The following is a 25045-nucleotide window of genomic DNA, read 5'->3' on the forward strand; positions in this document are numbered from 1 at the left end:
AAGCTCTTGGTAAGCTGTATTCAAATATAACAAAAAATTTCGAAAATTTAGGGTCTCGCAGCGAAATTGGCGGGAAATTCAAAAACCTGTAAATTATTGGAAAATATCCAAAAAAAAAATATTCAAAAGCTCACTGAAACTTGGAAAAAAAATCAAAAAATTCAAAAAATTATCTGGAAAAATCGTTTAAAAATTCAAATTTATTCCAAAAAATCCACAAAAAGGGAAAAATAAAAAAAAAATATCACAGGAGGCAAAATTTTTTATTTTTTCAAAAGGAAGAAATTAAAAAAAAAAAGTTCAGTTTTCCTTCAAATCGGGGCGGGGCCATGTGTGTGGAGCCTAAAATTCGGAAAAATGACCAAGAAAGGGGCGGAGCCGGACCTACAGGTATGGAAAAAGTCAATTTTTGCGTGGGCGGCGGACGAAAAAAGTCGACAAGTACAAGAGAAGAGGAAATCAATGGAAAATACACACACACGAGCACACATACGAGAATTACATATATCGGTTAAAAAACTTGGCAAAAGCCGGATAGACACGTGGAAATACGGGCGCGCGCGGGAAATTTGAAATTTTGAGAAAAATTGCGCGATTTTTGAGCATTTTTGTGATGAAAAATCGGCCTATTTTAGCCTTGAACCTGAATTTTCGGCTTTTTCAGCCTAAAATTACTCGGTTTTTAAGGAATTTGAGCGAAAAAATTCGAAAAAATTTTCCAGAAAAAGCCCAAATTTTTGGCTTAAAAAATACAAGATTTTAGGGCTTAAATCGAAAATTGGCCTATTTTAAGCCAAAAATGTCAAAAAGCTGGAAAATTCCAAAATATGAAAAAAATCTAAAAATTCGACCATTTTTAAGCCTAAAACCTTCAAAAAATCACAAAAAGCTTGAAATTTTCCAGAAAAATCCCAAATTTTGGCTTAAAATGGTCCAAAATTGGCCATTTTTGGACTAAAACGGCTCATTTTCACCAAAAAATCTACAAAAAATCAAAAATAAATTTCTCATTATCTCCGTTGTTTTTCAAATTCGGCGGCCGCCAGTACCACGTATCTAACTGCAAATGCAAGTACCGCCACGCCTGCAATCATCATCATATTCGATAAAAATGAAGAGAGTCGGGGAACTCCGACGCCACCGCGCGATGCATCGCCTCTGCGTCTATAAATTGAATTGAGAGAGAGATTACTGTAGGGATACTGTAGAAAATTAGAGGAAAATTTTGGCTCATTTTCATAGATTTTGAGCCTAAAAAATCGAAAAAATTATGAAAAAGCCAAAAATTTGGCTCATTTTTTACAAATTTGGGCTAAAAATTCCGAAAAATTCGAAAATTGGGCTCATTTTCATGGATTTTGAGCTAAAACATCGAAAAACCACTAGAAAATTTGGAAAAAATTCCGAAAAATACGAAAATTTGGCTCATTTTTCCAAATTTTGAGTTAAAAAGCTTTAAAAATCCAAAAATTAGGCTTGAAATGGCCAAATTTAGGCCATTTTCAGACTAAAAATTTAAACTTTCAGAAAACTGAAAATTAGGCTTAAAATGGTCCAATTTAAGCCTAAAAAGGGTCCAAATTCAGCTTAAAATGGTCCAATTAAAGCCTAAAATGGTCCTATTTCAGCTTAAAATGGTCCAATTTAAGCCTAGCAGGGGTCCAATTTAAGCCTAGCAGGGGTCCAATTTAAGCCTAAAATGGTCCAATTTAAGCCTAAAAAGGGTCAAATTGAAGCCTACAAGGGATTCAATTTAAGGCTAAAATAGTCCAAATTAAGCCTAAAACGGTCCTATTTCAGCTTAAAATGGTCCAATTTAAGCCTAACAGGGGTCCAATTTAATACTAGCAGGGGTCCAATTCAAGCCTAAAATGGTCCTATTTAAGCCTAGCAGGGGTCCAATTTAAGCTTAAAATGGTACAATTTCAGCCTGATATGGTCCAATTTAAGCCTAAAATGGCCCAATTTCAGTCGAAAATGGTCCAAATTCCAGCGTAAAAGGGTCAAATTGAAGCCTAAAAGGGATTCAATTTAAGCCTAAAATGGTCCAATTTAAGCCTAAAAGGGATTCAATTTAAGCCTTAAATAGTCCAAATTAAGCCAAAAATCCAATTTTCAGCCGATTTTTCCAATTTTTCCGCTTTTTCTGCCTAAAAAGCCCAAATTTCCGGGCTTTTTCCGTGCTTCTTCAGGCCATACCGATTCTTGATAGCAGTCTCCTCTTCACGGATACTATCCAACTCTTGCTGATTCATTTTTTCCATTTCTTCACGAATTTGATCGGCTTCTTCGGGAAACAGGGCACAAAACGATTTGTCCTTCAAATTCCACTGCTTTGACTTCTTGGCGAGCAATTTTCGTTCAGATTCTGACGTCACAAGAGAGCCCAGTGTCGGTTGATTATCATTCATAAATGACATGAGACCGGTGATAATTGTTGAGACAGTCCACGCAGGATTCCATGTGTCGGGGTGATAATCAGAGATTGACAGGCACAGGCGGGTGTTTGTCTGCAAAAAATGCAAACTTTGGGTGGTTTTAAGCTTGAAAATTGAGGTTTTTAGTCCAAAAATTGTGATTTTTAGTCCAAAAATTGAGATTTTTAGTCCTAAAATTGAGGCTTTTAGTCCAAAAATTGAGATTTTTAGTCCAAAAATTGTGATTTTTAGTCCAAAAATTGAGATTTGTAGTCCTAAAATTGTGATTTTTAGTCCATAAATTGAGGTTTTTAGTCCAAAAATTGTGATTTTTAGTCCAAAAATTGAGATTTTTAGTCCAAAAATTGTAATTTTTAGTCCTAAAATTGAGGCTTTTAGTCCAAAAATTGAGATTTATAGTCCTAAAATCGAGGTTTTTAGTCCAAAAATTGAGATTTTTAGTCCAAAAATTGTGATTTTTAGTCCAAAAATTGAGATTTTTAGTCCTAAAATTGAGGCTTTTAGTCCAAAAATTGAGATTTTTAGTCCAAAAATTGAGATTTGTAGTCCTAAAATTGTGATTTTTAGTCCAAAAATTGAGATTTGTAGTCCCCAAAAATTGAGGTTTATAGTCCTAAAATTGAGATTTATAGTCCTAAAATTGAGGCTTTTAGTCCAAAAATTGAGATTTTTAGTCCAAAAATTGAGATTTGTAGTCCCCAAAAATTGAGGTTTATAGTCCTAAAATTGAGATTTATAGTCCTAAAATTGAGGCTTTTAGTCCAAAAATTGAGGTTTATAGTCCAAAAATTGAGATTTTTAGTCCATAAATTGAGGCTTTTAGGCCTAAAATTGAGGTTTATAGTCCTAAAATTGAGATTTTTAGTCCTAAAATTGAGGCTTTTAGTCCAAAAATTGAGATTTTTAGTCCAAAAATTGTGATTTTTAGTCCAAAAATTGAGATTTGTAGTCCTAAAATTGAGGCTTTTAGTCCAAAAATTGAGGTTTTTAGTCCAAAAATTGTGATTTTTAGTCCAAAAATTGAGATTTTTAGTCCAAAAATTGTGATTTTTAGTCCTAAAATTGAGGCTTTTAGTCCAAAAATTGAGATTTATAGTCCTAAAATCGAGGTTTTTAGTCCAAAAATTGAGATTTTTAGTCCAAAAATTGTGATTTTTAGTCCAAAAATTGAGATTTTTAGTCCTAAAATTGAGGCTTTTAGTCCAAAAATTGAGATTTTTAGTCCAAAAATTGAGATTTGTAGTCCTAAAATTGTGATTTTTAGTCCAAAAATTGAGATTTGTAGTCCCCAAAAATTGAGGTTTATAGTCCTAAAATTGAGATTTATAGTCCTAAAATTGAGGCTTTTAGTCCAAAAATTGAGATTTTTAGTCCAAAAATTGAGATTTGTAGTCCCCAAAAATTGAGGTTTATAGTCCTAAAATTGAGATTTATAGTCCTAAAATTGAGGCTTTTAGTCCAAAAATTGAGGTTTATAGTCCAAAAATTGAGGCTTTTAGTCCAAAAATTGAGATTTTTAGTCCAAAAATTGAGATTTATAGTCCTAAAATCGAGGTTTTTAGTCCAAAAATTGAGGTTTGTAGTCCTAAAATTGTGATTTTTAGTCCATAAATTGAGGTTTTTAGTCCAAAAATTGAGGTTTGTAGTCCTAAAATTGTGATTTTTAGTCCAAAAATTGAGATTTATAGTCCTAAAATTGAGGCTTTTAGTCCAAAAATTGAGGCTTTTAGTCCAAAAATTGAGATTTTTAGTCCTAAAATTGAGATTTATAGTCCTAAAATTGAGATTTATAGTCCTAAAATTGAGGCTTTTAGTCCAAAAATTGAGGCTTTTAGTCCAAAAATTGAGATTTTTAGTCCAAAAATTGAGTTTTGTAGACCACAAAAATTTAGGTTTTTAGTCCATAAATTGAGGCTTTTAGTCCTAAAATTGAGGTTTATAGTCCTAAAATTGTGATTTTTAGGCCTAAAATTGTGATTTTTAGTCCGAAAATTGAGATTTGTAGTCCCCAAAATTTGAGGTTTATAGTCCTAAAATTGAGGTTTATAGTCCTAAAATTGAGGCTTTTAGTCCAAAAATTGAGGTTTATAGTCCTAAAATTGAGATTTTTTAGTCCAAAAATTGAGATTTGTAGTCCTAAAATTGAGGTTTTTAGTCCAAAAATTGAGATTTGTAGTCCTAAAATTGAGATTTTCTTTTGGATCCAAAAAACCAAAATTTCGAGCTTTTTGTGTTTGTCAAGCTCAATTTTGCTCCAATTTGCCGGAAAATAGCTCAATTTTTTGGCCAAAATTCACCTGAAATCTGCCATTCGGTGTTAGCATAAGAATTGCGGGCGGTTTGAATGGAAAATCTTTGGGAAAAAGCAATTTTCCCATATAAATTCCACCTTCGTACGGTGTTTTTGGCGCTCCAATGATAATATATCGCCATTCGAGAATATTCGTCTCCAGTGGTGCAGCTTTCATGAATGGAACGGGTTCTCTGCAAAAAATTAGGCTTTTTAGGCCAAAAATTGAAATTTTTAGTCCAAAATTTGGGCTTTTTAGGCTAGAAATTGAGTGTTTTAGTATAAAAGTTCAGGTTTTTAGCCTGAAAAATAGGGGTTTTAGTCCAAAAATTAAGGGTTTTAGGCCACAAATTGAGGGTTTAAAACCTGAAAATTGAGGTTTTCAGGCCAAAAATTGACATTTATAAGCCAAAAAATGAGATTTCAATACCAAAAATTGAAGTTTTTAGTCCGAAAAATAGGCTGTGAAGCCTGAAAATAGGCTTTTTAGCATGAAAAACATGGTTTTCTAGAGCAAAATTGAGGATTTTAGTCCAAAAACTTTTTGTTACTCCAAAATGTGGGCTTTTCAGGCCGATAATTGAGGTTTTTAGTCCGAAAATAGGCTGTCTAGCCTAAAAAAAACAGGCCTGTTAGCCTGAAAAATAGGGTTTCAAGTCCGAAAAATGAAGTTTTTAGCCCGAAAATTGAGGTTTTTAGTCCGAAAATTAAGGCTGAAAGCCCGGAAATTGAGTTTTTTAGTCCAAAAACGGGCTTCTGAGCCTGGAAAATAGAGATTCAAGCCCAAAACTTGAGGTTTCTAGTCCAAAATTCTTACATTTCAAGCATTTCAAGCCGTTTTTCTCAGAATTTCTGCGATTTTACCAAATTTACACCGAATTTCTTCATTTTTGGGCCAATTTTCTCAATTTTCGGCGCATTTCAAGCCAACTTTAGGCCCCAAACTCACTTCAACAATCTCTGATAGTCCTTTTTAAGCCTCTGAAGTGCAACTGTAGATACTCCCGACGTCATTGTGTGTGTGTGTGTGTGTGCTGAAACATGAAATTAGTCTGAAAATTACACCAAAAAAATTGATAAAAATTGGTAAAAAACCAGCGAAAATCGTTAAAAAAATCGATAATAATGGAGCCCAATGCATTTTATTCGGGGGGAAAATCGGGGAAAATATCGCGAAAAAAAGAGGAAAAATTACCGAAATTGGAGTGGAAGAAACGAGAAATGATTGAAAAATCGATAGGGAACGGTCAGTTTTTCGGGAAATTGATTTTAAAAAAATAAAATTAAAATTCCGTCTAAATGTCACGGAAATCGGTGGGGAAATGTCAAAGATCGACGAGTTTTTGATAAGTTTTGGGGGGTTAAAATTGAATAAATTATTGATTTTTCGGGGGGAAAATTGATAGAATATATCGATTTTTTAGGGGAAAAATCGATCTTAATGGAAAAAAAAAACGATATAAATACACATATTTTTCGGAGAAAACCATAAAAAATATATATGTGTACAGGAAAAAATGATAAAAAATAGGTAAAAATCCAGAGAAAAAATTGAGAAAAATCGATAAATTATTGATTTTTGTGGGGGGGAAAATTGATAAAAGTTCGATTTTTAAAAGGTTAACCCGATTGAATGTCGATTTTTCGGGGAAAAATTGGTAAAATATCGATTTTCAGAGAAAAAATCAATAAAATATCGATTTTCAGGTAACAAAAGTCGATAAATCATTAATTTTTGGAGAAAAATTGGTAAAAATAGCGTTTTTTGAAGGGGGAAAATTGATGAAAATTCGATTTTAAAACGGAAAAATCGATGAATTACGATTTTTGGGGAAAATATCAATTTTTGGAAAAAAAAAATCAATAAAAATATCGATTTTTGGGGTAAAAACGATGTTTAAATGGAAAAAGTGATAAAATAAGTGAAAAATCCAGTAAAAATTGAGAAAAATTGAGAAAAATCGATAAATTATTGATTTTTTAGGGAGAAAATCGATGAGAAATCGATTTTTAATGGGAAAAATCGATAAAAATGCCGATTTTCGGTTAGACCTCGATTTTCGCGGAAAAATCAATTAGAAATCGATAAAATATCACTTTTTCACTGAAAAAATCGATAAATCGTTGATGCTTAGGGGGAAAATTGATAGAAAATATCGACTTTTTGAAGAAAAATCGATTTTTACGGAAAAATACCGATTTTCTCGTAAAAATTGATAATTCATTGATTTTCGGGAGAAAAAATAGGAAAAAAAGTCGATTTTTAGGGAAAAAATCAATAAAGTATCGATTTTTGGAAAAAAAAAACCGGAGAAAAGCCGATTTTCGGGGGAAAATTGATTTTGATTAAAAAAAAGTGAAAAATCCCAATAAAAATAGAGAAAAACCGAGACGAAAATGGGGGAAAATGGGGAATTTTGTGCATCAATATGTACACTTTTTGGGGGAAAATTGTTGAAAAAAAGGAGAAAAAAATTAATTTCCGCGGCGGGCTCGTTTCGGTGGAATTACGACGACTTCGGGATTCTGAAAATGTAAAATTTGAGCTTTTTCGGACATTTTTGACTGGAAATTTGAATTTTTTCTGTTAAAAAGTGATTTTTTGATGAAAAAAACGAGTTTTTAGTAGAAAAAACAGAGTTTTTCACATTTTTTGGCTGAAAATTTCGATTTTTTCAGCAATTTTTGAGCTTTTTCTTGTCGATTTTTGGCGAAAATCTCAATTTTTTGAACTTCTTGGCTGGAAATTAGACATTTTTCGGTCTGAAATGCGACTTTTTTGTGGAAAAACACAGTTTTTTCATATTTTTCTCGAAATTTTTTGAGTTTTTTCAGGCATTTTTACTTTTTTTTCTGAAATTTTAAGCAATTTTTGGCTGAAAATTTGACTTTTTTGATGTAAAATCCGAGTTTTTTCGTATTTTTCGGCTGGAAAATTGAATTTTCATGAAATTTTTTTTATTTTTCCTATAAAAAAGAGGCAAAAAATGAGTTTTTTAGCGAAAAAATCACCTAAAAATTCAATTTTTCCAATATTTTCCATAAAATTCAGTCGAAAAATCGATTTTTTTCATTAAAAAACCCCAAAAACCAGAAAAAAAAACATACAGAGAACAATACACAAAATCGTGGTGAGAGAATTAGGAAGAAATAGGCTTCAGGCAATGGCTTTATGTTAGAGTAGGCAGGCAGGCAGGCAGGCAGGCTTCATGCACCGTAGTAGTTCTATAAAAAAAAGAAAACAAAATCAAAGAATTTTCGGCCAAATTTTGGGGGATTTTTCGGAATTTCGAGTTTTTTTTTCGGCCAAATTTTACAGATTTTTGTATTTTTTTTTACGGAAAATCCGCGATTTTTGCCCACATTTTCGCGTTTTTTAGACAAAATTTCCGGAAAATTTCCAATTTTCAGGGGAAAATCCCAGTTTTTGGCCTACATTTTCGGGGTTTTTCCACAAAATTTCACAAATTTCAAAGCTTTTGCCTCAAATTTCTGATATTTTTCCAATTTTCGGCTCCAAATCTTAGTTTTTGGCTCAAATTTTCCAGATTTTTCCAATTTTTAAGCTCGAATTCCGAAGTTTTTGGCTCAAATTTTTTTTTTTTCCATATTTTTTCCAATTTTTAAGCTCGAATTCCGGAGCTTTTGGCTCAAAATTGCTAGATTTTTCGCAAATTTTTTACGGAAAATCCGAAGCTTTGGCCGAAAATTTCCAGATTTTTCAACATTTTCAGCGTTTTTTGCTACAATTTTCGTGGTTTTTCCACAAAATTTCACAAATTTCAAATTTTAGGGGAATTTTCCAATTTTCAACCTCAAATCTTAGTTTTTGGCTCAAATTTTCCAGATTTTTCCTCATTTTTAGCAGAAAATGCGCAAAAAAAAAAAACTCACAAACCTGTGGTGGTGGTGGATGTAGAAGACGTCCTTCAGCTGCTCGAAGATCAGCGAAATCGCCTTCTAAACGAGCTTCAAGAGCACGTTGCTCATTGGCGAGAGCACCAGCTTGAGCATCAGCAGCTCGGCGAGCACGAAGGCGAGCAACAAATCGAGCACGTCGATCACGAAGTTGTGGTGCTTGAGCTTCTGGAAGGCCAGCGACGGCCGCTTCAAGAGCACGTAGCTGCTCGCCGAGCTCAGCTCGAGCATCACCATCAGCAGCTCGGCGAGCATCAGCTTCTTGTGCTTCTTGTAGAAAACGTTCTCGACGATCAGCGGCGGCGGCGGCTTCCAAACGAGCATCTCGAGCATCAGCTCGGCGAGCATGAGCTCGAGCTTCTTGTACAATACGTTCTCGACGAGCTCGAAGATCATCAGCTAGAGCATTATGACGAGCAAGTTGATCTCTCTGAGCTTCAAGAGCACGTCGTTGCTGCTCGGCGAGCTGATCTCGAGCTTCAGCTAGCTCAATTCGCTCATTGGGCAACTCCTGCCGGTGAGCCACCCCCAAATCCATTCCAAATCTATCCAGAAGCTCATCGCGACGGTGGAATCGGATTGGAATCGGATCTCTGAGCATCGGAACCAGCTGCGGTGGCGGAGCCGCAGCAGCCTGCCGAGCCTGCTCAGCCGCCAGCTCCACGAGATCCCGGTAGTTTGGCTGCTCTTGGTAGAGCGGAGCCTGAGCTCGAGCTGCTCGGCGAGCAGCTCCCCCTCCCAGACGGCCGAATCTCGGTGGGCCCTGCATTAAACGAACACCCGGACGTTCGAGAAGAACTTGTGGAGCTCCTGGAGCACCTACTTCTGCGGCTTCTGCTGCTGCTGGTGGTGGTGGTGGTGGAGCTGGAGCACCGCCGCCGCCGATCGGAATCGGACGACCCAGTACTTGTTGGAACTGTAAATAATGGGGAAAATGACGATTTTTCGCGGGGAAAATTGGACCGAATTACCGGGGAAAAAGCTCGTTTTTACACCGAAAAATTGGAAAATTCTAGAAATTTCGGAGGTTTTTAGCCGGGAAAAAGCTCGTTTTTATCGAAAAATTGAGATTTTTAAGCGGAAAAATTGGGAAATTTGGCCAATTTTTGTAGTTTTCTCCGGGGAAAAATGGGGTTTTTAGGTGGTTTTTACAGGAATTTCGGAGATTTTAACCGGGGAAAACCTAGTTTTTTATCGGAAAATTGAGATTTTTAAGCAAAAAAATTGCAAAATTTGGGCAGTTTTCAGGGTTTTAGATGGTTTTTTAGCTAAAAAATTGGAAAATTCTAGGAATTTCGGAGGTTTTTTCCGGTTTTTACCCCGGCAAAATGTCAAAAAAAATTCAGAAAATGGGGATTTTTGCCTTGAAAAATTGCAAAATTTGGCCAATTTTCGTGGAAAAACTGGCTTTTTCAGGTTTTACATTAAAAAAAAGGAAAATTCGAGGGATTTCCATAGATTTACCGCGGAAAACCTAGTTTTTATCAAAAATGGAAGTTCTAACCTCGAAAAATTGAAAAATATGGGCAATTTTCGTAGTTTTCCCGGAGAAATTGCCGAAAATTCCATGGAAAAGGGGTTTTCAGGTGGTTTTTACCCCACGAAAATTTGGAAATTTTAGAGATTTTGTTGGTTTTTTACGGTTTTTAGCCCGAAAAATTGGGAAATTCGGGCAATTTTCGCAGTTTCAGGGGGTTTTTACACCGAAAAATTGGAAAATTCGAGAGATTACGGAGGTTTTTACCGGGGAAACCCTAGTTTTTTATCGAAAAATTGAGATTTTTAAGCGGAAAAATTGGGAAATTTGGGCAATTTTCGCAGATTTAGGGGGGAAAATGGGTTTTTAGGTGGTTTTTACAAGAATTTTGGAGGATTTTACCGGGGAAAACCTAGTTTTTATCAAAAAATGGAAGTTTTTACACCGAAAAATTGATAAATTTGGGCAATTTTCGTAGTTTTCCCGGAGAAATTGCCGAAAATTCCATGGAAAAGGGGTTTTTAGGTGGTTTTTACCACAAAAAATTTTAGAGATTTTGCTGGTTTTTTACGGTTTCTACGGGGATTTTCTCAAAATTCAGATTTTCAACAAAAAAATTCCCCAAAAACTCAACTTTTACGTTGAAATTCCCAATTTTAACTGAAAATCCGAGGTTTTTGCCGAAATTTTTGCAAATTTTGCGCTCAAAACTGGACCAATATTGAAATTTCTGTCGGAAAAATAGAGAAATTTGGGTTTTTAATAGTGTCCTGAGATTTTTTTAGCTCAAAATTTCGCCAAAAGTCAAAATTTTCAAAAAATCCGTTTTTTTTAAGCTTTTTTTGCGAAAAAATCAAAAAAATAGCTTTTTTAATGGAAAACTTTAATTTTTTTTCGATTTTTTAACAAAAAACAAAAACTCACACGTGCCGGGAGATTGTTGTCGAAACCGAATCCACGTACAATTGGAGCATTTGGAGCAGCATTTGGTGCTCCTCCAGTTGGAGCAGCATGCTCTGGGAGCATTGTTGGAGCAATATTTGGCTCATTCGGTGTCGGCAGTACTCCGGTCCAATCTTTGACGAATTGTGGAAAGAATCGACGGAATTCGCGGTACTGGAAATTGAATTTTGATGGAATTTCTAGCAATTTTTCTTGGTAAAAAGCGAAAATTTCACCAAAATTTACACTGCAACTTTTTCCTGACGAGGGACGAGGAAAAGTGGTTTCTAGGCCATGGCCGAGGGGCCGACAAGTTTCAGCGGCCATTTATCTTGCTTTGTTTTCCGCCTGTTTTCTTTCGTTTTTCATCGATTTTTTTCGTTTTTTCTTAATAAAACTGATAAATAAATATTTTTTGCACAGATGCTAAAACAATTTCCAAGTAAAAAAATTATGTATTCAGTGGGCAAGCAGCGGTGAAAGTGGTCAATGTAAAATGATGGATTACGGGAATACAAAACCTAAACTTTTTCTGAAACATGATACATATGCTGCTTAGATGCTGAAATTACCTGATTTTCATAACGAGACCGCTGAAAAAGTTTTGAGATTTTCAAAATTAAACTTTTTGTGCAAAAATCTCGACTTTTTCACTAAAAAATTTGAATTTTGAAAACCTCAAAACTTTTTCAGCGGTCTCGTTATGAAAATCAGGTAATTTCAGCATCTAAGCAGCATATGTATCATGTTTCAAAAAAAGTTTAGGTTTTGTATTCCCGTAATCCATCATTTTACATTGACCACTTTCACCGCTGCTTGCCCACTGAATACATAATTTTTTACTCGGAAATTGTTTTAGCATCTGTGCAAAAAATATTTATTTATCAGTTTTAATAAGAAAAAACGGGAAAAATCGATGAAAAACAAAAGAAAACAGGCGGAAAACAAAGCAAGATAAATGGCCGATGAAACTTGTCGGCCCCTCGGCCATGGCCTAGAAACCACTTTTCCTCGTCCCTCGTCAGGAAAAAGTTGCAGTGCGGATTTCCAGCCAAATTCCAGTTGTATACCTTCAAGAAAAATTTGAATTTAAAATTGGCAAAAGCGTGTACAAAACAGGCCAAAGTCTTCTTTGCCAGCCTCTCATAGGACTCTTCATGGCGGTCGAGAAGCGCCAAATCGCCGAATTACACATTATTTATTGGAATTTTAGGAGAGAAAAACCAAATTTTTAGCCCTTTTTCTAGTTTTCCGGGCATGTTTACATGATTTTTCGGCAAAAAAAGCCCAAAAAATCTGGTCAATTTTGATGGAATTTTCGGTTTTTTTTTTTTCAAATTTTATGAGGAAAACTCAATTTTAAGGCCTTTTTTTTCCGAATTTTAAATAATTTCTGTGATTTTTAACGTTTTAAAATGGAATTTTTCCGGTTTCCTTATTTTGTGCAATTTTTTCGCTTAAAAACCTGCTTTTCAGCGAAAAAGTGGCTTTTTTCTACATTTTTTCCAGGGAAAAGGGGGCTTTTGCAGCAAAAATCATATTTTTTCTAAATTTCTGAATTTTTCCACCAAAAGTTCGGCTTGTTTAGCACAATTTTGTCAATTTCAATCGATATTTGCGAAACTTTGACTAAATCTCTTGTTTAAGCGATTGAAACCAGTTTTTCGACGAAAAATCGCTTAAACAAGAGATTTGGTCGACATTACGCAAATATCGATTGAAATTGTCAGAATTGTGCTAAAAAAGCCGAATTTTTTGTGGAAAAATTCAGAAATTTAGAAAAAATGTGTTTTTTGCTGCAAAAATTCCCTTTTCCCTGGAAAAGTGTAGAAAAAAGCCCCATTTTAGCTGAAAAGCAGGTTTTTAAGCGAAAAAATTGCACAAAGACAGAAAACCGGGCAAATTCCATTTTAAAACATTAAAAATCACAGAAATTATTTAAAATTCGGAAAAATGCCTAAAAATTTGGGGTTTCCCCATAAAATTTGGAAAAAACCGAAAATTTCATCGAAATTGACCGGATTTTGGGCTTTTTTGCCGAAAAAATCATGTAAAAATACCCGGAAAACTAGAAAAAGGGCTAAAAATTGAATTTCGTCCAAATTTCTCGGTTTTTGCCAGAAAAAAGTCATTTTTTCACCAAAATTCTTGGTTTTTAGTCAATTTTCATAGATTTGCGAATTTTTAAATCAATTTTTCGTTGTAAAATTCCGGTTTCTTCAATTTTCAGGAGCATTTCGAGCAAAAATTCTCCCAGAATTTTTCGGCTCAAAAATCGGAAAAAAACGCTTTGAAAAAAAGATTTTTGAGTGGAAAAAAAATGAAGAAAAGTCGATTTTCTGCGCAAAAATCGAGATTTTATGTCAAAAATTAGCAATTTTTGTTGAAAAACCCTGTTAAAAGCGATTTTTAGCGAATTTTTCGCATAAAAATGACACGTTTTTAGTGATTTTTTACGGATTTTCTCGCAGCAAAATTCGACACTTTTTTTCTAAATTTCTCACTTTTCCAGACAAAATTTCCGGAAATTTTCCAAATTCCAATAGAAAATCCGCGATTTTTGTCCAAATTTCGGGGATTTTTCCAATTTTTAAGCTCGAATTCCGGAGCTTTTGGCTCAAATTTGCCAGATTTTTCGAATTTTTTACGGAAAATCCCAGTTTTTCGGTCAAATTTTGGCTGAAATTTAAAATTTTTAGGAAATATTTTAAGATTTTTCCAATTTTCAGCCCAAAATCCGCGATTTTTGGCCAAATTTTCGGGGTTTTTTCTCCAAAATTTCACACATTCCAAGGCTTTTGCCCCAAATTTTGGGGAATTTTTGCAATTTTGAGCCAGAAATTCGAGTTTTTTCGCAGAATTTTCCATTTTGGGTTTTTAAAATTCTACATTTTTGCTCAATTTCTGCGTTTTTCAGGTAAAATTTAAGGATTTTTCCAATTTTTTTTTCCAAATTTTCAGGAGCATTTCGAGAGCAGCAGCAGCAGCACCTTAACATTAAACTCTTTGCTCGCCGCCGCATACATCCTCTGATCCTGTGGAGTTCCGGCAATTGATCCGGCAGCCGGCGAATTTTCGTTCATAAATGAATGAAGTCCTATTAGAATTGCAGATACAGTCCATCCGGGATTCCATGATTCCGGATGATAATCAGAAATTGATAGGCATAGGCGGGTATTTGTTTGGAATCTGCAAAAAACACTTTTTTTTTTTTAAATGAAACTTCGACAGAAAATGACTGAAATTTTACCGTTTTAATGACATTTTTTACCATTTTTCAGCGATTTTTTAAAGGAAAATTTGGGGCACTTTTAATGCAAATAATAATAATAATTTTTTTTCGGAGTTTTTTTTTTTTGTTGAAAAATTTAATGTTTTTAGCCAAAAAATGAAAATTTGGGCAGAGGTTCCCCGTAAACGTGACTAAATGGAGCCCATCGGGAATTGTGATGAGAATATCGTAATTCTATTGGCGAATTAACGAGGTTTTGCACATCACAATACTCAATAGATACATCCATTTGCCACAGGAAAATTGAGGTTTTTGAGTCAAAATTTGCACAAAATTGGGCAAAATTTCACATTTTGCCGATTTAAAAAAAATTTGAGGATTAAAACCGTTTTTCACAACAGTTTCTAATCATTTTTTTGTGCTGAAAAATCTAAAAATTTAGCCGATTTTCGATATTTTTCGGGTTTATTAAATTATAAACATTTTTCCTGACAAAATATGGCATTTTTGATAATTTTTAACGATTTTTCGCAAAAATCTCCCAACTTTGGAGTAATTTATCTAAAACTGACCGAGAATCTTAATTGTTAGACGAAAACTTCAAGTTTTTATAAGAATAAATGAATTTTTCCGTGAAAATCTACAAAATCGTCAAATTAGGCCATTTGTAGGTTAAACTTTTCAAATGCAAAACTGAATTTTTTACAATTTATTGGTTAAAATTCTGTAAATTCTGAGAGAATGGAATGTGAACTTTTTTGAATCAAAATCTGAAAAACCAAAGAAAATTGCAATTTTCTCAGAAATTCATCGAGAAAAAATGAATTTCCGGGTAAAAATCGATTTTTTTTGACGATTTTCAATGATTTTTATGTAACTTTTGAGCAAAAATTAATTTTTTTGACGATTTTCCTCATTTTTTCAGCAAAAAATTGATTTTAATCGCATTTTTTGGCCATTTTCCAACTTTTTTGTGCAACTTTCCAGCGAATATGTAAATTTAATCGTATTTTTGACCATTTTATACGCTATTTTCCAGCAAAATTTGGTTTTTTACCGCATTTTCTACCATTTTTCTCGATTTTTTCGATATTTTTCAGAAAAACTTGGTTTTAATCGTATCTTTACTGATTTTTCCGAATTTTTCAAAAAAAAAAATTAGATTTTTTGCATTTTTCGAGGAAAAAAAAAGGATTTTGTGCCGTTTTTGGCTGATATAATCCAATTTTTAAAAACAAAAATGACATTTTTGAACATTTTCAGCAAAAATCGATTTTAATCGCATTTTTCGACCAATTTCAATGATTTTCTTACAATTTTTCGGGAAAATTTAATTTTAATCGTATTTTTGGCGATTTCCAATGATTTTTATTTACAAAAAAGTTGGAAAATGGCCAAAAATGCGATTAAAATCAATTTTTTCTGAAAAAATGAGGAAAATCGTCAAAAAAATTAATTTTTGCTCAAAAGTTACATAAAAATCATTGAAAACCGTATTTTTTGACGATTTTTTTTTCGCAATTTTCGTGTCCGTCCGTCATTACTACCTTCCATTCGGTGTAATCATCGTGATAGCAGGTGGACTCCACGGGAAATTCTCCTTAAAAATCACTTTTCCCCAATAATAACCACCATAGAATGGTGTATCCGGTGATCCACGAAGGCAATAATGCCATTCAAGAATATTATCCTCATTTGGAAGTGCTTTAATTCCATCAACAGGATCTTGCATCAGTTTTGCGTAGTCTTTTTGGAGGCGTCGAACGGCTGAGCTGGATGCTGTGCCAGCTGCTGGTACGGATACGCCGGGACCCTGCAAATAATTGGGAATTATTAGGGTAAAAACACCCAAAAAAAGTAGCGAAAAATTGAAAAATTTAGGGGTTTTTCCATTTTTATAGTGGAAAAATCGAATTTTTTAAGAGTAAAAACACCAAAAAATTAGCCAAAAATTGAAAAATTAGTGGAAAAATTGAAAATTTTTGGTTTTTTTGCCAGAAAATTGGGGGTTTTTTGGAGAAAATTTGAAATTTTTGGTTTTTTCCAGAAAATTTTTTTAAAATTTCGAATTTTTTAGGGTGAAAACCCAAAAAATTAGCGAAAAATTGAAAATTTAATTTTGTGAAAAAAAAAGTGAAAAAAATCATTTTTTAAGCCAAAAATTTCCAGTTTTTCCGAATTTTTGCTCCGAAAACTGTCGTATTTTAGCAGAATTATTAAAAAATTCTCTGAAAAATCGATGAAAAAATTAGGATTTTTGGCATTTTTGCCGCGAAAAATTCCAATTTTTCAGAAAAAAAAATCCAAAAAAATGAAATATTTACTGGAGGAAAATTATAAACTTTCAGAAAAAATCAATATTTATTTGTTAAAAAAACAATTTTTCTGAAAAATTCAACATTTTCGAAAAAAAAATCTAAAAATCAAAATTGATCTGTTTTTCCTCCAAAAAATTCAAAACTATAAGAAAAAATTAAAAATTCACTTTTTTTCAGAAAAATTGATTGCTTGGTTAAAAAAATTGAGAATTTTTAGGGTAAAAACCCAAAAAATTAGCGAAAAATTGAAAAATTTAGGGGGTTTTTCAATTTTATAGTGGAAAAATCGAATTTTTTAAGGGTAAAAACACCGAAAAATTAGCCAAAAATTGAAAATTTTTGGTTTTTTTGTCAGAAACTTGGGGTTTTTTTGGAGAAAATTTGAAATTTTTGGTTTTTTCCAGAAAATTTTTTTTTTGTAAAGCTTGAATTTTTTAACAGAATTTTTTGATTTTTTCAGAAAATTTCGAATTTTTTCAGAAAATTAAAATTTTTTGATTAAAAAATTGAATTTTTAGAGTAAAAACACCCAAAAAATTAACCAAGAAATTGAAAATTTTCGGGGGTTTTCAATTTTATAGTGGAAAAAATTGAAAATTTTGGTTTTTTTTGAAAAGTTTGATTTTTTAACAGAAATTATTGATTTTTTCAGAAAATGTTGAATTTTTTATGGTAAAAACCCAAAAATTAGCCTAAAATTGGGCAATTTTGTGGGTTTTTCCTGAAATTTTCGGGGAAAATTGGAATTTTGGTTTTTAAAATAAAACATTGATTTTTTAAGAAAATTTTGAATTTTTTCAGTGAATTTTTAATTTTTTTTAGAGTAAAAAACCCAAACAAAGTAGCGAAAAATTGAAAATTTTTGGTTTTTTTGCCAGAAAATTGGGGTTTTTTTGGAGAAAATTTGAAATTTTTGGTTTTTTCCAGAAATTTTTTTTTTTGGAAAGCTTCAATTTTGAACAGAATTTATTGATTTTTTCAGAAAATTTCGAATTTTATAAAATTAAAATTTTTTGATTAAAAAATTGAATTTTTTAGGGTAATAACCCAAAAAATTAGCGAAAAATTGAAATTTTAATTTTGTTAAATTTCCAATTTTTCCGGATTTTTGCTCCGAAAACTGTCGTATTTTAGCAGAATTTAAAAAAAATTATCTGAAAAATCGATGAAAAATTAGGATTTTTGGCATTTTTGCCGCGAAAAATTCCAATTTTTCAGAAAAAAAAATCCAAAAAAATGAAATATTTACTGGAGGAAAATTATAAACTTTCAGAAAAAAACAATATTTATTTGTTAAAAAAACAATTTTTCTGAAAAATTCACCATTTTCGAAAAAAAAATCTAAAAATCAAAATTGATCTGTTTTTCCTCCAAAAAATTCAAAACTATAAGAAAAAATTAAAAATTCACTTTTTTTCAGAAAAATTGATTGCTTGGTTAAAAAAATTGAGAATTTTTAGGGTAAAAACCCAAAAAATTAGCGAAAAATTGAAAAATTTAGGGGGTTTTTCAATTTTATAGTGGAAAAATCGAATTTTTTAAGGGTAAAAACACCAAAAAATTAGCCAAAAATTGAAAAATTAGTGGAAAAATTGGAAAATTTTGGTTTTTTTCGATAAGCTTGAATTTTTTGAAAATTTTTAATTATGTTTTTTTTTTATTAGTTTTTTTGAAAAGTTCGATTTTTTAACGGAAATTATTGATTTTTTCAGAAAATTTTGAATTTTTTTATGGTAAAAACCCGAAGAATTAACCAAAAATTGGGCCATTTTGAGGGTTTTTTCCTGAATTTTTCGGGGAAAATTGGAATTTTGGTTTTTAAAATAAAACATTGATTTTTTAAAGAAAATTTTGAATTTTTTTAGAGTAAAAAACCCTAAAAATTAGCCAAAAATTGAAAAATTGGGGGATATTTGGTTTTTTAAACAGAAAATATTAATTTTTTCTGATAGTTTTGAATTTTTTTGAGGAAAAACAGATCAATTTTGATTTTTAGATTTTTTTTTCGAAAATGTTGATTTTTTTCAGAAAAATTGTTTTTTTTAACAAATAAATATTGTTTTTTTCTGAAAGTTTATAATTTTCCTCCAGTAAATATTTCATTTTTTTGGATTTTTTTTTCTGAAAATGTGGATTTTTTCGCGGCAAAAATGCCAAAAATCCTAATTTTTCATCGATTTTTTAAAAATTCTGCTAAAAAAAATCCGAAAAAACTGGAAATTTTTGGCTTAAAAATTGAAGTTTTCCACATTTTTTTCACAAAATTAAATTTTCAATTTTTTTAAATGAGAATTTATAATTTTTAATGATTTTTCGTTTAAAAAAAAAACTCACCAAATTCAGCATTTTCACCAGATAATCGATTCGGTTTCACCAAGTTTTTGGCGCCCCAAGAGAGTGATCTGGACGGAAAATTTGATGAAATTAACCGAAAATTGGCGAAAAATAGATAAAATGCGGTGAAAAATAACCGTTTCCGGGGAAAAAATAGCAAAAAATCAATAAAAATGACTGAAAATTGTCCATTTTTGACGGAAAAAATCAGAAAAAAGCAGGGAAAAATCACAGAAGCTATTAACAATTAAAAAAAAATTCGAAAAAAAAATGAAATGGGACAGGAAATTTCAATAAATTAGCGATGGAAAGCGTAGAGAAAAGGTGGAGAGAGAGAAGTGAAGAGACGCAGACAGTTGTACGGAGAAGAAAGATGACGTCATCGCTTAGAAATCTCTGAAAATTTGGGGATTTTTAGTCGGAAAAATGGATTTTTTGGGGAAAAATCGGGATTTTCTAGTGAAAAATCACGAAAAACTGGAATTTTGTGTTAAAATCAGTGATTTTTACTCTAAAAATCACTGAAAAACTGATTTTTTGGTTGAAAATCCAATTTTTTTCGATTAAAAATCAAATTTTTGGCTCAAAAATCGGAATTTTCAGTCTAAACTCATTTTTAAACGGGGTTTTTTTGGAAAATTTCGAGTTTTTTGGCTGAAAATCCAGAATTTCAGGGATTTTTAGCTGAAAATTGACTGAAAAACGATAATTTTCAGCGGAAAAATAAAATTTTTGGTCTAAAAACAACTTGATTTTCTAGTGAAAATCCAGTTTTTTTTCAGTGAAAAAGTGGAAAAATCTATATTTTTTCAGGCAAAATTAGTGATTTTTGATCGAAAATTGATTTTTAGTCTAAAAAAAAGTGTTTTTTTGGCAAAAAGTTCAGGTTTTCACGTAAAAAACTAAAAACCTCAAATTTTTGGCTTAAAAATCGGAGTTTTTGTCGAAAATGCTGTGTTTTTCTTGTGAAATAGCACTAAAAACTGAATTTTTACCCCCGTAAATCCACAGTTTTTCGAGTAAAAATAGAAAATTCAGGGATTTTTTGTGTGTGAAAAATTGAAATTTGGCCATTTTTCAGAATTTTTGGCCTTTTTAGGCGATTTTCGGCCTTTATTAGGTAATTTTTGGCCTTTTTTCGGTGATTTTTATTAATTTTTAGCGGGAATTTCCTCAAAATTTGAGATTTTCGGCGATTTTCAGATAATTTTTGGCCGTTTTTCGGTGATTTTTAGGTCATTTTTCAGAATTTTCGGCCAATTTTGAGGATTCTTTGGCCATTTTTTGTGAATTCCATCAATTTTTCACTCAAAAACGAGCAAAAAACTGACAATAAATTGCCAGACGTCGCCGTTGTGCTCGTCGAAGAGCTCGGAGCCGGCGGTGGAGCAGCAAAAGCAGAAGACAGAGAAGATGAAGCCGTAGTGGTGGTGGTGGAAGGACGAGAGTTTCTGATCTGAAAATTGGGGAAATTTTAGTCGAAAATATACAAATTTTAGAGGAATTTCTATGATTTTTGAGTGGAAAACTCGAATTTTTGAAGAAAAAAAGTTGATTTCGAGCAAAAATCCGTACTTTTATCGCATTTTTTGACTGAAAATTGCAAATTTGGGCTTAAAAATTCGAATTTCAGCGTTTTTAGCTACTTTTCGGAAATTTTATGCGAAATTCTGACGAAAATCATAGTTTTTTGGCAAAATTTCGACTAAAATCATGAATTTTCGAGTTTTAAAATCGAAAAATTCGAATTTTGTGGCTTCAAAATGGCAAATTTCACGAATTTTTCAGATTTAAACCGAAAAAATGGGGTTTTTTAAGATTTTTTTCTCAGAAAATCGCAATTTTTTTCAAAAAACTCGAAAAAAGCATAGTTTTTGGTGAGAAAATGTCTAAAAACCCAATTTTTTCGGCCAAAAATGCGATTTTTCAGCCAAAAATCGCTGAAAATTCGCGAAAAAGCACGGTTTTTCGGCAATTTTTTTTTGGAGAAAAAGGCATATTTCACGAACTTTTGAGCAATTTTTTGAGTGAAAAATTCGAATTTTCACTATTTTCAGCTACTTTTCTGAAATTTTATGCAAAAAATCTGCCGAAAATCAAATATTTTTTGGTAAAATTTCGACTTTTTTAAATCGAAAAATTCAAATTTTGCGGTTTGAAAATGGCAAATTTCACGAATTTTTGAGATTTAAACTGAAAAAATGGTTTTTTTTGCATTTTTTATACAATTTTTTTCAAAAAGCTCGGAAAAAAACCCTTTTTTTGGAGGAAAATTGTCTAAAAATCGCGCGAAAAACACACAAAAATGTGGGAAAAAGTGGAGAATTAGAGAAGCAGACGGAGGATTTTCAGAGAAAAAAAAACCAAAGAGGCGCAGAGATTCCGAACGAAATTCGTCACCAATTTCCATGGAAACTCTGAGCAAAAAGTGGAAAAAATTGCACTTTTCAGCAATTTTTAAGCTAAAAATTGGATTTTCCGCGATTTTAAAGGTTAATTTCCGATAATTTAGGCTGTAAATTTCAATTTTTCAGCCAAAATACTCGAAAAAATCAAAAATTTCGCCGGAAAAATGCTGAAAATTCGATATTTTTTGAAGTTTCAGTCAAAAATATCGGTTTTTTTAGCATTTTTCCGGCCAAAATTCAGCTGAAAATCACATTTTTTCCACAAAAAAGTCAATAATAATCTTGTGATGAGAAAGATAAGAAAAGTGGTGAAAAAATGTCAATTTCCAGCGAATAATTGGGAAATTTCCTCAGATTTTATACAATTTCAACACTATTTTAGGCTTTTTCAGCCAAAAAATCAAATTTTCGAAGATTTTTAGTGAAAAATTAGCAAATTTCGGCGATTTTTCCACAGAAATCGACCAAAAAATCCAAAATTCAGCGAAATTTTTAAGATTTTCGGCTAAAAATTAACGAAATTAGCTTAATTTTTATCCAGAAAATCGATTTTTTTCAATTTTTTGGAGCAAAATACTCAATTTTTACAGAATTTTAAAGATCTTCAGATGTTTTTTGACTAAAAATAAATTTTTTTAGCCGAAAAACCACTGAAAATTCAGTTTTTAGCATTTTTTTTCCAGATTTTTCCACTGAAAACTGATTTTTAAGCCATTTTTTCCAGATTTTCAGCTAAAAATCAACGAAATTAGCTTAATTTTATCCAGAAAATCGATTTTTCCCGATTTTTTGAGCAAAATACTCAATTTTTTCAGAATTTTCGAGATTTTCAGTCAAAAATTAACGAATTTAGACGTTTTTTAGCTGAAAAACATGCAATTTTTCAGATTTTTCCACTGAAAACAAAAAAAAAACGATTTTTAAGCCATTTTTCCCAGATTTTCACCCAAAAATCACGGAAAATTCAGTTTTTCCGGCAATTTTTCAGATTTTTCAGGCAATTTTCCAGATTTTCAGCTAAAAAATAACGAAATTAGCTTAATTTTATCCAGAAAATCGATTTTTCCCGATTTTTTTGAGCAAATTTTCAAGTTTTTCAGCTAAAAATTAAGGTATTCAGACATTTTTCAAATGAAAATCTACTTTTTTAGACGAAAAACCACTGAAAATTTAGTTTTTAAGCCATTTTTCCCAGATTTTCACCCGAAAAATCACGGAAAATTCAGTTTTTCAGGCAATTTTTCACATTTTTCAGCCATTTTTTCCAGATTTTCAGCTCGAGCTCCGTACCATTGAGCCGGCACCTGGCGGCGGTGGAAGCAGTGGCACTAGGCCTCCAGTAGATGCTCCAGGAGCCGGACGAGGGCGGGAAACTGCACTTTTATCCTTTTTCTGCAAGAAAATTAGGGTAATTTTCAGAGATTTTCAGTCCGAAATTCGTACTCCAATGTTAATTGAGATGGTTTGTCCCTCTTTAAATGCTAAATCCAAGCTTGGACCGGCAGAAAGATCCTGTTTTTCCAGTTCGGCGCTTCGTTCGATATAACGAAAGTGATCCTGGAAATTGGGCGGTTTTTTTGGGACTTTTTAGTGAAATTTTGGGAAAAATTGGAGAATTTTGAGAGAAAAACCGAGAAAATCGGGTGAAAACTGACTTTTTGAGCGATTTTTGTGAAGAAAATTGAGAAATTCAGTGATTTTTTGGGAATTTTTGGTGAAAAATCGAGAAAATCTGGTGAAAACTGATTTTTAAAGCGATTTTTGTGAATTTTTCAGGAAAAATTAGTTTTTTTTGAGGATAAATGGGGTTTTTCGGGAATATTTGATGAAAAATTGGGTTATTTTGAGAGAAAAACCGAGAAAAATGGGTAAAAATTGATTTTTTGATCGATTTTTGTGAATTTTAGCGATTTTTTAAAAGGTAAATTGTGATTTTTTTGGCGCAAAAAAAGTAATTTTTTTCGAGAAAAATTGGGTTTTCTGGGAATTTTTCGCGGAAAAAATGGATATTCTCCATGAAATTTAGTGATTTTTTGGAATTTTTAGTGAAAAATTTGGATTTTTCAGAGAAAAACCGAGAAAAATGGATGAAAACTGATTTTTAAGCGATTTTTGTGAATTTTAGCGATTTTTTAAAAGGAAAACAGGATTTTTTCGAGGAAAATCGGTATTTATAGAAGGAAAAATTGAGAAAATTTAGATTTTTTCGTAGAAAAATGGGCTTTTAGTGAATTTTTCAGGAAAAATTGGAATTTTTAGTGACTTTTTGCAGTATTTTTTGTTGAAAATTTGATTTTTAGCGATTTCTTCGCTGAAAATTGATGAAAATCTATGAATATTGGGGGTTTATAATTGATTTTTTTGAATTTTTAGTTAAAAATTATTAATTTTCAGCATTTTTTCGACTTTTTTTTTGAAAAAAACGGGATTTTTCATGGAATTTTCCAATTTTTCACCAGAAAATTCAATTTTCCGTGAATTTCCAATGATATTTCCTCGAAAAAATGCGGATTTTTCAGATTTTTGAATAAAAATCGCAGAATTTATCGATTTTCGGTCAAATTTCCCGGTTTTTAACGTAATTTCCACTTCAAATCCTCGATTTTCAGCATTTAAAGCCACTTTTACGCACTTGAAGTGTGACATTAAAGTCAAAAGCATCTCCTCTCTCCTGAAACCCGCATCCCACGAATGCCTGCTGTCCATTGTCGTTCTAAACGTGAAAATTTTGAAATTTCAGGGCTTTTTTAAGCCAAAAAAACCTGCAAACGAATCACAAAATATCGAGAACTATCGGAAACCGCCTCAATTGCGTTGCCAGGGTGCGCATCGATCGGGCATTTCGCGTATAAATCGCCTGAAAAATGAAAAATTTCGGGGTTTTTATTGATTTGATTGATTTTATTGATTTTCCGAGGGAAAATTACAGGTTTCTCCGTCTTCTAAACGCATTTCCAGACGTTTTCCGATGGCGACAAGCCGCATTCGTCCCGTCCAAGCCGGGCTGTCGAGGTTCCAGTCGGCGGCTCTGAAAAATAGGGATTTTATAGCGAAAAATATGGATTTTTACGTTAAAAATAAGATTTTTTACCTTAAAAACCACTTAAAAACCCTCAAAAACTCACTTATGACCGCTGGTTCCGATCGGCGGGATGCGATACACGAAAACCTTGGGTTTTACCATTAAAACGTTCTCGTAATCTCCCATGATTATCGATTTTTCTCGCTGAATACGGCCAAATACTGCCAACAACGTGCAAATTAAGTGTGTTGAAGCCTTCTCTATCGACTTTTTTTTCGTCGGTTCAGCGGAAAAATCGGCCACGTCCGCGCCGGAAGTGAGCGCGAGATTCAAGTTTCGAGGGTTTTTTCTGTAAATTTTGCGAGAAAATCGACGAAATTTGGCTCAAAATCGAGAAAAATCGAGAAAAAAGTCGAAAAAAATTCCTGGAATTAAATTTTGTTTTTAAAGGCGCATAGAGTTTTTATAGTGGTTGAGTCTCGCCACGAAAATTAAAATTTTTGTAATTGTCTGTAGTTAAGCCGTCAATTTTGTGATTTCTGACGTAGATTTTATGAAAAATCTGTTTAAATAAATTTTTAAACCTTTTTCATTAAAAATCCATCAAAAAATTAAATTTTAAAAGCAGTTTTAGCCTAGAAAATGCTAGAAAAAGAAAACAAATTT

General features: G+C 32.2%; 3 protein-coding genes and 1 non-coding gene across 14 annotated transcripts; all 4 read right to left on the minus strand.

Moving 5' to 3' along the window:
• Positions 1 to 184: 184 nt before the first annotated feature.
• ubc-26 (Ubiquitin-conjugating enzyme E2 J2) lies at positions 185 to 5762 on the minus strand. Of its 2 annotated transcripts, NM_001383804.2 has the most exons (5): positions 5678 to 5748; positions 4736 to 4922; positions 2200 to 2510; positions 389 to 1084; positions 249 to 342 (listed from the first exon to the last, which is right to left on the minus strand). In NM_001383804.2, exons 1-4 carry the CDS (start codon positions 5740 to 5742, stop codon positions 1057 to 1059), a joined length of 591 nt encoding a protein of 196 aa, NP_001370987.1. In that variant the 5' UTR covers positions 5743 to 5748; the 3' UTR covers positions 249 to 342; positions 389 to 1056. The 2 variants fall into 2 exon arrangements, with proteins under 2 accessions (NP_001348718.1, NP_001370987.1); NM_001361850.2 differs by having other exon boundaries at positions 185 to 1164; positions 5678 to 5762.
• Positions 781 to 880, minus strand: Y110A2AL.20. The gene has a single exon (NR_101670.1). It is a non-coding gene; the product is annotated as a small nucleolar RNA Y110A2AL.20 (small nucleolar RNA).
• A 1052-nt stretch (positions 5763 to 6814) lies between the features above and the next one.
• On the minus strand, positions 6815 to 19019 carry ubc-15 (the record flags this gene model as incomplete). Of its 9 annotated transcripts, NM_001373690.2 has the most annotated exons (7): positions 6818 to 7254; positions 7837 to 7953; positions 8627 to 9562; positions 11048 to 11239; positions 14056 to 14254; positions 15845 to 16110; positions 18950 to 19017. In NM_001373690.2, 6 exons carry the CDS (start codon positions 18959 to 18961, stop codon positions 7936 to 7938), a joined length of 1623 nt encoding a protein of 540 aa, NP_001360422.1. The 9 variants fall into 9 exon arrangements, with proteins under 9 accessions (NP_001360421.1, NP_001360422.1, NP_001337293.1 ...); NM_001373689.1 differs by lacking the exon at positions 8627 to 9562 and having other exon boundaries at positions 6815 to 7254; NM_001350379.3 differs by lacking the exon at positions 7837 to 7953.
• Positions 19020 to 19118: 99 nt separating this feature from the next.
• ncap-1 (NECAP PHear domain-containing protein) lies at positions 19119 to 24728 on the minus strand. Of its 2 annotated transcripts, NM_061997.6 has the most exons (8): positions 24483 to 24728; positions 24285 to 24385; positions 24120 to 24214; positions 23990 to 24070; positions 22801 to 22914; positions 22648 to 22749; positions 20281 to 20405; positions 19119 to 19345 (listed from the first exon to the last, which is right to left on the minus strand). In NM_061997.6, the coding sequence occupies exons 1-8, from the start codon at positions 24563 to 24565 to the stop codon at positions 19336 to 19338; spliced, it is 711 nt and encodes a 236-aa protein (NP_494398.1). In that variant the 5' UTR covers positions 24566 to 24728; the 3' UTR covers positions 19119 to 19335. The 2 variants fall into 2 exon arrangements, with proteins under 2 accessions (NP_494398.1, NP_001431052.1); NM_001444148.1 differs by having other exon boundaries at positions 19323 to 20405; positions 24120 to 24385.
• Positions 24729 to 25045: the final 317 nt, after the last annotated feature.

The sequence above is a fragment of the Caenorhabditis elegans genome, chromosome II, assembly GCF_000002985.6.
Source record: "Caenorhabditis elegans chromosome II".
Classification (NCBI taxonomy): Eukaryota; Metazoa; Nematoda; class Chromadorea; order Rhabditida; family Rhabditidae; genus Caenorhabditis; species Caenorhabditis elegans.